The sequence below is a fragment of the Myodes glareolus genome, chromosome 9 (genome assembly GCF_982192425.1).
Source record: "Myodes glareolus chromosome 9, mMyoGla1.1, whole genome shotgun sequence".
NCBI classification, from domain to species: Eukaryota; Metazoa; Chordata; class Mammalia; order Rodentia; family Cricetidae; genus Myodes; species Myodes glareolus.
In genome coordinates, this window is record NC_142034.1 from 91,482,915 (window position 1) to 91,496,955 (window position 14,041).

At 48.3% G+C, this 14,041-nt stretch overlaps 2 protein-coding genes across 3 annotated transcripts in view; one reads left to right on the plus strand and one right to left on the minus strand.

Moving 5' to 3' along the window:
* Stk10 (serine/threonine kinase 10) overlaps nt 1–2,290 on the minus strand; it is a 102,624-nt gene extending 100,334 nt beyond the window's left edge. Inside the window, exon 1 of one of the 2 annotated variants that reach the window (XM_085694839.2) lies at nt 2,136–2,290. Coding sequence is in view for 1 of the 2 variants with exons in the window: in XM_048436035.3 (XP_048291992.1) it covers nt 990–1,145 (156 nt within the window). In the remaining variant the exon portion in view is untranslated. Of the gene's footprint in view, nt 1–989; nt 1,254–2,135 lie in introns of those variants that run through there. The other variant, XM_048436035.3, reaches the window with a different exon arrangement.
* A 4,244-nt stretch (nt 2,291–6,534) lies between these two features.
* Nucleotides 6,535–13,600, plus strand: Efcab9 (EF-hand calcium binding domain 9). The gene is made up of 4 exons (XM_048435880.3): nt 6,535–6,740; nt 11,407–11,555; nt 12,614–12,790; nt 13,337–13,600. The coding sequence occupies exons 1-4, from the start codon at nt 6,605–6,607 to the stop codon at nt 13,526–13,528; spliced, it is 654 nt and encodes a 217-aa protein (XP_048291837.1). The 5' UTR covers nt 6,535–6,604; the 3' UTR covers nt 13,529–13,600.
* Nucleotides 13,601–14,041: the final 441 nt, after the last annotated feature.

Consider the following 14,041-nt stretch of genomic DNA (forward strand, 5'->3'; position numbering starts at 1 on the left):
GCACATATCTGCGGTGAGGCTCTAGCCAACCAATTTCAAGTCAAAGTGAGCAAGCCTCAACTTGGGGAGCTGGAAAAGCCCTTTCTAGAGTCCAGCATCCTGGAAGGGCAATCCTGGGGTCAGTGAGCCCTCTAACTACAGAAGCCCCAAGGACGGTGACTTACAGCTTAGGTGGGCAGCTAACAGCAGCTGGTCTATGGGACTCTCCCAATAAAAGTAGGAGGTGCCAGCCTGCAGTGGCCAAGCCTACAGAACAAGCTACTCCAGAGACGGAGGGACGCTGATCTCAAGTTGGGAGACCAGCCTGAGAAACATAACAAGACTCCATCATGGGGGATTTGAGAGGTGGGGGTGGGGGACTTTTTCTGAAGGAAATGAGAAAGGGTGGAGTCAAGATGGACGAGTTAGGTACCTTAAACAACCCAGGCACTCCGAACTTGCTCAGAGGACCAAACCCCAGGAGCTGTCCTCTGCACACGTGTCTAAATGGAATCATCCCTGCCCCACCCACTCCTCCGCACAGCCTCTGCCCTGTCTTCCTCCAGGGGAGAGGTAACTGCAGACAGGGAGCCTCCGGTGACTCAGGCGTCCAGAAGCCAAATCTGTGCCCTGCAGCTGCAGTCACAGGACCCTGTCCTCGCCTTCCGTTGAGCCCTCCAGCCGCAGCCTGTCCTCACTCACTCCAGGGTCCCTCTGTCCACCCTGAGTGACTGTCTTAGGCTCATCTTCAGGAGTGTCCCTAACTTCCAACCCTTCCCAGGTACAGCCCTGAGCCTTAACATTCCCAATAACATCGGTGTAGTACCGCTTTAAAAGATGTGCCACCATCACCGTGTTCCCGGGGGCGCCTCGGGTAGCCCCCTGGGATGCTGAGGTCCTACAAACGTCCCTTTGTGTCCAGTGCGGGGCACACAGGAAGTGCTCAGAAGCAGCTGCGTGGGGGTCAGGGGCTCTCAGGGCCCAGCACGCGCGGTCAACGGGATCCTCACCTTGTAGACTTTGCCGAAGGCGCCATCGCCCAGCTCGCCCACAATCTCCCACACGTCGTTGGGGTCCAGGTCCCGGCGGACGTGCTCATATTCACGGGACTTTCTCTTCTCGAAGGTGGAAAAGCGCAAGATGCGGCGGAAATTGGCGAAAGCCATGCTGGGTCCGGAGCGCGGCGGGAGAACTTGCGGCTTCAGTGAGCCGCCCTCCCCGCAGCGCAGAGCCGGCCGAGTGCGTCCACCGCTGCCGGGAGCTGCCGGAACCGCGGCCCGCCCCGCCCCGCCGCGCCCCGCCCCCTCCTGGACCCGCCCGCAGGACGCCCGGCACCCGCGCGCACGCCAGTCCCCGCCGGCTCCACCTGCTCCGCGGCGCCCCGAGACCCCTCAATTGGCTGCGGGAGCTCCCGGTTCCGCCCGCGCCGCGGGGCACTCTGGAGACTGTAGTCCTCCGGATGGCCGGCCCGCAGACCCGCTGTGCCTCCCAGAACCCCAAACCTTCGGGGTTCGGCTGGCGCCCTGCGATCGTCGTCGGTGCCAAGCTGGTGCATCAGCGAGTAGAATGTGCCTACAGCGGACTGGCTCGCCCTTTTCCCGCGCGGGACGCCTGCGCCCTTCGCCCCGGGCTTCACGCCCGTCCTTGGTGCTCCTCGCCCCAGGGTTCACACAAGTTCCAGGGTCCCTTCACCCCGCTTCCTACGTGGGTCTCAAGCGCGGTGCTGCCTCCAAGCGCACAGAAGTCAGAGCCCCGCGGCTGCACGCCCCCCAATTCAGTTCTTTTCCTGCCCCCGCCAGCCACATTGGGCCAGGACTCAGGACAAGAAACATAAGAGTCCCTTTAGGACCTATTAGGCTTCGTGGTAGGTTAGCAGATATATTCCTTTATAAGTAAAACTTTCTAGTTCTTTTACCAATTTAAAAAAAAAAAAAAAAGCCCCGTTAGAGATAAAACCGGAGACTCCTCCATCCTGGCGGCGGGACCCTAGTCGCTCTACCTTGTCTGCTGGCGACCTGCAGATTGCACAGCGCCTTTCCCTGGTATCAGGACGTGGGTTCTAGAGCAGTTCTGCGGGCTGAGCAGCTGCAAGGCCTGTGATGGTGACCCTCCCCCACTCCCCCGAACAAATGAGTCTGACACTTGGGCACCCTCACCTCGAGAAAGCCTTTAGATGGCCACTCCCTTTCCTCGGGACTCTGTTCGAAAATATCCCCGGAACCGCGCGCAAGCACCGAGTGTAGTTTCCCATTAGGAAAGTCGGCTGGAGAGTGAATCCGATGCCCCCAAGGATTCGTGCAAAGGGCGCCCCGAATAAAGGCTGCCCCAATTCCGATTGTTCCCGCCACTGAATGAGTGTGAGAAAATTTTATCATCAAAAGAAGGAAATGTCACGCAAAATTGCTCTCGTTAAGTCAGCCTGTGAAAGAGCCAAAGGGCAGGTCTGTGTCACTGGGTTCAGTGGGACCCGCTGAAGTCTGTGCAGCTATACCGGGTAGGCAGAGGGTCAGAACGCACTGACCAGTCCCAGGAGTTCCAGAAGAAAACAAAGTGAGAATAAAAATAGAACGGTCCTCTCAAAAAATGTCATGATACTTGAAGGAAACCAGACCCAAAGACTGCGTGAGGTATGACGGCAGTTATATGACCGCACCAGAAAAGGCAAAGCTGTGGAAAGCCAGTTAAGGGTTGGCTTCCAGACGTGGACTGGCTGGAAAGAGCCATGCAGAATCTCACAGGGGTGATGAAAATGACCGGAAACAGAACTACAGTAACAGTTCCGCAACTCAGGAAACTTGTCCCACGTCACTAGAGTGACTTTTGTTTTTGTTAGGTGTTGGGGGGGTATGTAAATTATATATAAAAAACGTAGCAATAAAATGAGGCTCAACAGAGCCAAGTTACTTTGAAACTTGTGTTAAACAGGGTTTCCTTCCCTTCTTCATCTGTCTCTGGCCACGGGGCCTCACAGTGACCTAGTGATGAATGAAGACCGATGGAGGGTTGTGCCCTTCCCCCACTCTACTTTCTGGAACAACTTAAAATAGAAATTATTGATTCCTGCTGAGTTCGATAAATAGTGCTTTAATATGTATATCTCAATTAATGAGTCTGAGTTTTGCATAGTTTTGTTGGTTTTGTTTGTTTGTTTTTGAGACAGGGTTTCTCTGTGAGACAACCCTGACTGTTCTGGAACTCACTTTGTAGACCAGCCTGGCCTCGAACTCAAGAGGTCCACCTGCCTCTACCTCAAAATTGCTGGGGTTAAAGGTGTGTGCCGTCACTGCCCCGAAGAGTTTGCACAGTTTTTGCTGATTCGTGTCCTTTGCCATTTTTGTTGTTTTGAGTTGGGGGTGTGAACGATTTGTTTTGTTTTGTGTGAGACAGGGTCTCTCTGTGTAGTCCTGGCTGTCCTATAACTTGCTGTAGAACAGGTTGACCTCAAACTCTAACTCCCGAGTGCTGGGATTAAAAGTGTGCGCCACCATGCCCCATTCTTTACACATTTTATAAAAAATCGGATTTCCTATCTTATTAGTTCTAGGAATTTTATTATTTATTTGTGTGTGCGTTCGTGGTTATGTGTGTGCACGCAAGCATGACATATGTGAGAGTGTGCAAAGGTATGTACACATATGTGGAGGCCAGAGGACACTTTCAAGAGTTGATTCTCAGGGCTGGAGAGATGTCTCTGCAGTTAAGAGCGCTGACTGCTCTTCCAGAGGATCCAGGTTCAATTCCCAGCACCCACATGGCAGCTCACAGCTGTCTGTAGCTCCAAGATCTGACACCCTCACACAGACATACACGCAGGTAAAGACACCAATGCAAATAGAACAAAAATAAATTATTAGGAAAATAAAAATAGATTTTTTAAAGGCATTTCTTTTTTAAGTTTTATTTATTATGTATACAGTATTCTGCCTGCATGTATCCCTGCAGGCCAGAAGAGGGCACCAAATCTCACTGCAGATGGTTGCGAGCCACCATGTGGTTGCTGGGAATTGAACTCAGGACCTTTGGAAAAACAGGCAAAGCTCTTAACCACTGAGCCATCTCTCCAGCCCTAAATAGATTATTTTTAAAAAAGAGTCTCCTTCCACCATGTGGGGCCTGAGGATTAACTCAGGTCCTCAGCAGCCACCCACCAGACCCCACTGGGCCATCTCATTGTACCTGAATTTTTAAAAGTACTATCTTGTTGCGTTTAGATCTTGAAAATGTTTCCTTTCAACCTTTCATCCATATGTTAACTTTGCTCCTGGTATCTTCTGTGGAACAAGTATGAATAATATTGATATAATGAAATCTGCTTTTATCTTCATGTGTGGATATTTCCCTGCCACGGAGGACTGAACCCTGGACCTTGTACATAGGAAATATCTCTGAGAGAACTATACCACCAGGTGGCCTATATTTTTTAACTTGGAAAAAAATCAATTTAAGGAATTGGAGAGATGGCTCAGAGGTTAATAACACTGACTCCTCTTCCAGAAGACCCAGGTTCAATACCCAGCACCCACACGGCAGTGTAGGCATCTGGTACTCCTATTCCATGTGATGACACCCTCTTCTGGCCTTCCTAGGCATACATGCTGGCAAAACACTCAAAACATCAATTTAGGCCAGGCATGGAGATGCACACCCTTAATCCCAGCATTTAGGAGGCAGGGGCAGGTGGATCTCTGTGAGTCTGAGGCTATCCTGGTCTACAGATCAAGTGCCAGGACAGGCTCCAAAGCTAAACAGTGAAACCCTATCTTAAAAAGCCAAAAACCAAACCAAACCAAAATAACAACGAAGGAGGGCGGTGGTGGTGCATGCCTGTAATCCCAGCATGTGGGAGGCAGAGGCAGGCAGATCTCTGTGAGTTCGAGGTCAGCCTAGTCTACAGAGTGAGTTCCAGGACAGCCAGAGCTGTTACACAAAGAAACCCTGTCTTGAAGAGAAACAACAAACAAACAAACAAAAAGAACAAGAATCAAGTTTATTGAGATTTAATCTACATTAAATAGAAAGGCACCCCATAAGACTCATTCTTGCGTGAATTTTACCAAGACAAGGCTGTCACAGTCCGGGCAAAGAACATCTCCATTGCCTCTTTAGGCAATTCTCATCCCACTCCTTTCAAACTTTTTTTCCAGTGCTGGAGATTAAACCCAGGCCCTCGTGCATGCCAGACAAGAGCCTCATAAACTGGCCCGGGTTTAGCTTCTTTGAACTCAGCATGTTTCCGAGATTCATGGTGTTGAATGTATTCATGGCTCATTCATCTTCATTGTCAGGTAGCACTGCACTGTATGGATAGACCATCATCATAAATACATTCAGCTGCTGAGGGACAGTGGGCGTTGGGTTCTACCCGTCTGGTTATTATTAATAAAGCTGACGCAGACACGTGGTGTTTGAGTCTTTGCATGGAAATGATGGCGCTCAGGACATATGACCTCAAAATATGTCGCTTTGTCGACCTTCATTCAGCGGGTTCCTTCCCCATCCTTGAAAGGAAGGATAAGGGCTTTAATAGGATGTTTAAAAGGGTAAAGGCTGGGAATCGACTCAACTGGTCCCTTACAACCATTGGGTAATCCTCTCTGCCCTCCAGCCGCACTTCCCTACAAATGAGTTTCTGTTCTTCACTAAGTCTAAACATCACACAAATGCACCTATATCTTTGAGTCTGTGTTTCCTTATGAACACGCCCATCCACAGACAACTTAACAAACAGTCACGATGGTGCTCTCCTGTAATCCCAGCATCCAGGAAGCAAAGCCTGAGCCACACAGTGAGCTCCAGGCAGCCTGAGGCATAGCAAGACCCTGTCTCAAAAACCAAAAGATAGCTGAGTGCTGGTGGCACAGGTCTTTAATCCCAGCACTCGGGAGGCAGAGGCAGGTGGATCTCTGTGAGTTCGAGGCCAGCCTGGTCTACAGAGCGAGTTCCAGGACAGTCAAAGCTACACAGAGAAACCTTGTCTTTGAAAAACAAAAAATAACAAGCAAACAAACAAAAAACTCCTTAGCCAGGCAGTGGTGGTATGCGCCTTTAACCCCAGCATTTGGATGGCAGAGGCAAGCAGATCTTGTGAGTTCAAGGTCATCCTGATCTTCGTAGTGAACACCAGGTTGGCTAGGACGTTGATAGTAAAGACAATCTCTCTCTTTATATAATATATATAAAAACACAGTCATACACATATATGTGTGTATGTATAACAAGTATACGACAATACATGTGTGTGTGTGTGTGTGTGTGTGTGTGTATTATACAGCCTAAACATTTATGTGGACACAAATCCCTTCCCTTTGGCTTTATATGAGTATACTTGTTCGAGTCTCTTTCAGTACTCTCTGTGCGCTTCCATTTCCTTTCCTAACATGCACATATTATCCAGGGTGACTCTGAGAGCCGCTTTGGCTCTGGGCTCAGATGGTCCCTAGAGGTCAGCCAGGAAACATCCACATCAAAGGCAGAGAACTGTGCTAAGCCATTTCATTCACTCCCATTGTCTCCTCTGGGTGTGTCAGGTCATCTCAGGGACCCTGACCAACATTCTAGTTCTGAGGCGGAACTCTCCGTTCCGCATCAGGTTGCCGGAGCCGCCCTCCGGCTGAAAGCTGCCGGGATGAAAGTGAAGCAAGGGTCTTTTCTGTGGTACCTTTACCTGGACAAGATCTACTGCTTGCTGTCTTTGAGGAATGTGAAGGCCTTGATGGAGTATTTTCACCTTCTGGACGCACATCGAAGGAACACTTTGAATGGTCAGTTCTTTCCCATACAGAGCCCCAAACTATCTCCTTAACATTTATTTCATCTTGGCAAGGAAGCCAGGAGAGAACCTTCCAACAGCTGAGACTGACGGCAGTTCAGTGCAGAGGATGAAGCCACAGGTTCTGGGGGCAGGCTGGGCTCTACCCACAATTCCTTGGTGGTTTCATGAGCATGTCATCTCCTACTTGAGACTCAATTTTTTTTTCTACCTTCTCATGTCTCTCACACCTCCATCATCCCCCTTCTCCCACAGGGTCCTCTCCCACCCATCATCCCCCCTCCTCCCCACAGGGTCACCTCCCACCCCTGTGCCATCCCCTCTCCTCTCCACAGGACTTCTCCCACCCTAGTCAACCCCCTCCTCCTCACAGGGTCCTCTCCCACCCCTGTGCCACCCCCTCCTCCCCACAGGATCCTCTCCCACATTCAGGTCATTTTGTTGCGTTTTGGGACTCACTGATTTTAAGCAGGGTTGTCTGTGTCTGTGTTTGTGAGTTACCAAACATGTCCATTAGCTCTGTCATTGAGACCACACACTAACAAGAAGGCCAGGTGAAACAGCCTGGGTTCTTCCTAAGCCTAACTATAAATAAGACTTTAAACAAATCCAACCATCGTTCTCACCTCACAGAGAAAAATGTCACAGCAGAGTAAGAACATTCTTTTTTTTTTTTTTTTGAGACAGGTCTCACTATTGCATACTTGCCTACCTTGGCACTCACAGAGACCCTTCTACCTCTACCTCCTGAATGCTGAGGTTAAAGGTGTGCACTTAAATTCTTGTCTTAAAAAATAAATGAACAGTCGGGTGGTGGTGGAGGCGCACAGCTTTAATCCCAGCACTCGGGAGGCAGAGAGAGGCAGGAGGATCTCTGTGAGTTCGAGGCCAGCCTGGTCTACAAGAACTAGTTCCAGGACTTGCTCCAAAGCAACACAGAGAAACCCTGTCTTGAAAAAAAAAACAAAAGCAAAAACAATGAAGAGTAATGGGGGGGGGGGTCTGTAGCTCAGTAGCAGACATTTTTAGCATGGACTCAGGTCCCGGCACCGAAAAGAATGAAAGCAAACAGCGACCTGAAGATCCTCCTTTTCTACACGGTGTCATGCTGCACTTTCCTCTGTGCATGCAGATTGACATGAAATGAGATACCGGTCCTCCCTGGCCCAGATAAGACAGCTGCAGGGCACCAAGCTGTCCCTCAGAAAGCTAAGCCACACTGTCTCCCTGGGACATTCATGGAACAGAGTCTCATCTCCCTAGTAACCAAATAATCCCCCAGTGACACAGTACCCGGGAGGTCCAAGCCTGCTTTCTGATCATCAAGGGTAGGGACGGTGACCTGACAGGGGGCAGGACAGCCTTACGGTTTGCTTCCTGGAAGAACCACTGTAAGCCTTGGGGACCTGGGTGACGGACCAGAGTCATCTTGCTGCAAGACAGCATCGATCCCATAGCTACAATGTCCCGCAGGACACTCTGCCATCACTGTGTGGATACAGGATGTTGCTCCGAGTGTTCACACCTGGTGGAGCACACAGAAGGGTCAGTCAAGTGGCCAACAGGCCAAAGCTGACATTGTGACCATAAGCTCATTGTGCTCCTGGCTGCTTCCTGCTGGGATTCCAAATAACATTGACGAAGTGTTTTTGTTGTTTTTTTTTTTAAAAAAGATTTATTTATTTATTATGTATACAATATTCTGTCTGCGTGTTTGCCTGCAACACCAGAAGAGGGCACCAGATCTCATTTACAGATGGTTGTGAGCCACTATGTGGTTGCTGGGAATTGAACTCAGGACCTCTGGAAGAGCAGCCAGTGCTCTTAACCTCTGAGCCATCTCTCCAGCCCGACCAAGTGTTTTATATACTCAGTGGAGCCCAGAGATAGCTTTTTTTTCTTTAAAACATTTTTAAAAATTTTATGTGTTGGGGTTGGACAGATAGCTTAGTGGTTAAGAGTATTCAGGTTCTTCCAGAAGACCTGAGTTCAATTTCCAGCACCCACATGACAGTCAGACCTGTCTGTAACTCCAAGATCTGACATCCTCACACAGACATACATGCAGGCAAAACACCAATGCACATAAAATAAAAATAAATAATTAAAACAATATTTTATGTGTACGTTTGGCTGCATGTATGCCTAGTACCCATGGATACCAGAAAAGAACATCAGACCCTCTGGAACTGAAGTTATAAACAATTGTGAGCCACCATGTGGGTGCTGGGAATTGAACTTGGATCCTCTGAAAGAACAGTCAGTGCTCTTAACTTCTGATCCATCTTTCCAGCCCGTTTGTGGTTTGAGACAGAGTCTGACTCAGTAGAACAAGCTGGGCTTGCACTGGTAGCAATCCTTCCGGCTCAGCCTCATGAGTGCTGAGATTACCGACATGAGCTGCCACACCCAAATCTGGAGATAGCTTTGGTAATCTAGTGGCAAAAGGGAAGCTGGGCAGGATGGCTGCAAATCTGAGTCCAACACGACTTCTACATAGAATTCCAGGCCAGCCATCAGTGAGATCCCATATCAACAGCAAAACAAAACCAACCAACCAACCAACCATTCAAACAATAGAGGGGAAACCACACATAAGGTCACACTTGAAAATCCCATAGCTAGATCTTTTTCTTCCTTTCATCCTTCCTTTCTTCCTCCCCTTCTCTCTCTTTCTCTTCCTTCTTTCCTTTCCTTTCTTTTGTTATCTTATTTATTTATTTTTTTGAGACAGGGTTTCTCTGTGTCCCTGGCTGTCCTGGAACTGAACTGGTAGACCAGGCTGGCCTCACACTCAGAGATCTGCCTGTCTCTGACTCCCAAGTTCTGGGATTAAAGGTTTGCGCCACTACTACCACGCTCGATTGCCATGTAAAATTTCAGTTTTGCTTCTGGAGCAACTGAAATAACAGAAATGCAAGCGCAGACACATTGTAAAAGTGAAAACAGAAATAAATGTGGGCGCAGGCGTGTGCTCCTGTGTCTGCTATTCATGGTACCAATAGGCTATTTTTCAACTGGAAAGAGACAAGGGCTTACATTCCCAGCCCTTCCCTGTGCTGCTCCCGCCTTACTCTGGCTGTAATGGCTGGTAAGTGGGCTGACAAGAATCTTCTGGATTTTGTTGTTGTTGTTGTTTTGTTTTGTTTTGTTTTGAGACAGGTTTCTTTGTAGCTTTGGAGCCTGTCCTGGAACTAGCCCTTGTAGACCAGGCTGGCCTCGAACTCACAGAGATCTGCCTGCCTCTTCCTCCCGAGTGCTGGGATTAAAGGCATGCGCCACCACCTCCCCGCGCCTTCCTGTTCTTTAAGTTACAGTACTTTCCCTGGATGCTTCTGCTTGAATATGGGTTAACTAATGCACAATAGTGGCTTCATAGTGGTAAGTGCACAGCTGCCATCAGGCTGGCCCACATACGAGCCCCAACCCTGCCACCCCAAAGTGACCACAGACCAGCAGCAGCCATATCACACCAGAGCTGGGAGCAATGTGGAGTCTGTCCTCCGCCACATGCCCTGGAACAGAAACTGCAGTTTGACACGATCACTAAGGAGCTAATGTGCTGGCCATGGGGGTGTGCTACCACTTTCCTGTCGGGGTCTCAGGGTTTGCTGAGAAGTGGCATTCAAGAAGTGCTTCACATGGGGAAGGTTCCCTCCCTCCACAGTCAGAAAGCCTTTGCTCTGAGTAAGCATGAAAACTCTAGGGACTCTCATAGGAGAGGAACGATTTTTAAACTAACCATTCTGATGAAAGGAATCACGGGAAAGGCTGAGGAGAACATCGGGATCTTTGAAAAAATATTTTATGTGGGTATCTGTATGTGTATGGTGTGTGTATGTGTGCACATGTGTGTGTGGGAAAGTCAAAGGGCAACTCTGGGGGAGTTCATTCTCTCCTTATACTTTTATATAGGTTCTGGGGATCAAACTCAGATCTCCAGGCTTGCATGACAAATGTCTTGACTGACAGCCATCTCTCCCATCCACATGTTAACATTCTTTTTCATTTTTACTTTTTTATTTTTCGAGACAGGGTTTCTCTGTAGCTTTGGAGCCTGTCCTGGAAGTAGCTCCACCACTGCCAGGCAACATTCTTTTTTAAAGATTTTATTTATTATGTACATAGTGTTCTGCTTGCACGTTTGCGTGCAGGCCAGAAGAGGGCATCAGATCTCATTACAGATGGTTGTGAGCCACCATGTGGTTGCTGGGAATTGAACTCAGGACCTCTGGAAGAGCAGCCAGTGCTCTTAACCTCTGAGCCATCTCTCCAGCCCAACATCTTTAACATAGCAAAAATGAAGCTGTCCTTCCTCAAACAAAGAGCATCTCATTCATCAGCAGCTGGTCTGTCACTGGTGACTTGTGCAAAATTGTCTGTAACTGGGGTTGGGAGCCAAACATTGACCACCACATTGTCTGGGCATGGATGACAAACGGTCATGCAGCTTTCATAACTTGGCACTCTGTTTCTCCATAGCAAGGGCAATTAAATCCTTGTGGAGTTGTGGAAGGTTCAGTGTGAAGCCAGAAACAAAATATTGTCATTCTCCTTCCCAGCACTGTAGCTTCTGGCACTTCTGCATTTTTATGTGGCTCTTGATTTAGCATTTTGGGACTGTTCTAGAACAACCCATCTGGTCCTCTCTCCCCCAGATGTGCTATTCTTTCATTTCCTCCACCACGTGACTAACATGAAAATCGTACATATCAAGATGATATTCGACATGCTGGACTGGACGGCTATGGGAGAGATAGGTTTTGACCAGTTCTATATGTTGGTTTGCATAGTGTTGTCACATCAGGTCAGTACCAGAGTTGGGGGTGGGGAGGAGAGGGCTGCTCTTCCCAGTCTTGATAAAGTTGACATTGAAGTGAGAGAACAAGGGAACACTTTTCTGTCACTACAAATGGATGGATGGAAAATGTGTGAACTTCACTTTTGGTTCCTGAACCAACCTGGGCATTCTAGCACCACCCCAGCTTCTCTCTGAAACTGGCTCCCATCTCCAGTCCTCCCGCGTTGCCTCTCCTTCTCAGGAAAACGTTGCCCCTGCCCACATGCCCACCTTTCTTGGCTTGCCTGTCCTCCATCCCACGTACCTCACTCATTCCTGTCCTGATCCTTGGGTTCAGAGACTTTTCTGTAGAGGCCAAAAGGGAAGGGGGGGGGCGCTGTTCTCTGGCCCCACCCTCGCCATCAAACACCAGCCATGCATTTGCTGGCTTCTGCTGAGGAAACAGATCTTATGTGAACACCAAGGTCAAAGCTTCCCGAGATCATCAGCGCATGGTGGCAGCCAGGGTTGTTCGTGAAGCAGAACTGATACCACAGAAGGTCCCCGTGAACATGGGGACTCCTGTGGGCCTTGTCCATCCTCACAATCCTTTCCCAAGTTTCGTGTTTGCTTTTTGCTTTAAGTTCTCTAGGGAATGACTGGTAACTATATATAATTTTTTTTTTTGAGACAGGGTTTCTCTGTGTAGCTTTGGAGCCTGTCCTGGAAGCTCTTGTAGACCAGGCTGGCCTCGAACTCATGGAGATCTGCCTGTCTCTGCCTCCTGAGTGCTGAGATTAAAGGCATGTGTTGCCACCACCCAGCTTATCAATCTTTTTAAAAAAGATTATTACGTATATAATGTTCTACCTACATGTGCGCCTGCAGGCCAGAAGAGGGCACTGGATCTCATTATAGATGGTTGTGAGCCACCATGTGGTTGCTGGGATTTAAACTCAGGACCTCCAGAAGAGCAGTCAATGCTCTTACCCTCTGAGTCGTCTCTTCACTCCCCAGCTATACAAATCTTAGTGTAACACCATACAGGGTAGCACCAATATTCTTACACATTTCTCTCCAAATAGAGCCATTTGGAATATCAGTTCATGTACCGCCATTCCCGGCCGGTTTTTGACTTGCTTGACTTGAAAGGCGAGTCGAAAATAGATGGACCCGATTTTGAAATGTACAGATTTCTCTTCAATATTAAAAAGCAGGAACTCCGGGAGCTTTTCCAGGACTTTGACATCACAGGTGACCGAGTAAGTGCAGATTTAAGAATCCTGGGGCAGAGGGCCATGTCCTATACCCCTGGTAGGGACGGTGTGGAGGAGGCTGGCTGCAGACTTGGACTGGGAAAACTACTGAGACAAGCGGCCCTGGCAGAGACAGGACCAGCTGTCACATCATGTGGTGCAGACACACAGCTATCGAGGCTGCGAGGAGGCAGACTAAGGTGGGGATAACATGGGGGTCAAGAGGAGTGTTTACAGATTTGAATAAGCAGGAAGGAAGAAACTCTATGATAGAACCAAGTGAGAAAAATTCTGAAAAAGCTTCAGGGAGGAGGGCAACTTATGCTTGTGTGAAGGAAAGCAGGTGACCACAGTGGGAGGATGACACGGGATCGTGACAAGGTGACCCTGACCCCATGATGGTCTGCAATGGATATCACTGTTCCTGGGTACCAGGTCCCCAGCCAGCCTGTAACTAACTCCTATGCCTCTAAGTTTCCAAGACTCCAGAGTAACACACGATTACCACCTTGCTAAACTTTATAATTTTTTCTCCCCCTCCCCTAATAAAAGTTGCTTAATTACAAGGAATTTAAGCTCTACACGATCTTCTGCACTGAAAAATCCATTGACAGGAAGAAAAGGAGGAAACAGAGAGAGGAAGAGAGAGAGAGAGAGAAAGGGAAAGATAAAGAGAAGTATTATCAGCATCTAAAGAAGATGTATTCGACTGGGATGAACCAGAGGAGTCGAAGTCTCCTTTGATACAGAAGTGAGCATGACTAATTAACATGGCCACAATGAAGACCACCAAAATACACATCTTTATTTTGTGTATGTCTGTATTGCGCATTTATTTATTTATCTATCTATTTATTTATTTATTCATTCATTCATTCATTCATTCATTGAGCCAGGGTCTCACAGTGTAGACCAGGCTGGCCTCAAACTCACAGAGATCTTGCCTCCTGAGTGCTAAAATTTAATTTAGGTTTGTACCATTCATACCCAGTGTATTTTGAGCCAGGGTCTCATGTAGCCCAGGCTGGCCTCACACTTACTGTATAGTTGAAGATGACTTTGAGCTTCTAATCCTCCTACCTCTATCTTCCAAATGCTGGGATTACAGGGTATGTTTCTCTGCTTTTTTTGTTTTGTTTTCTGAGACAAAGTTTCTTTGTAGCTTTGGACCCTGTCCTGGAACTCACTCTGTAGACAAGGCTGGCCTCAAACTCATAGAGATCTGCCTGCCTCTGCCTCCCGAATGCTGGGACTAAA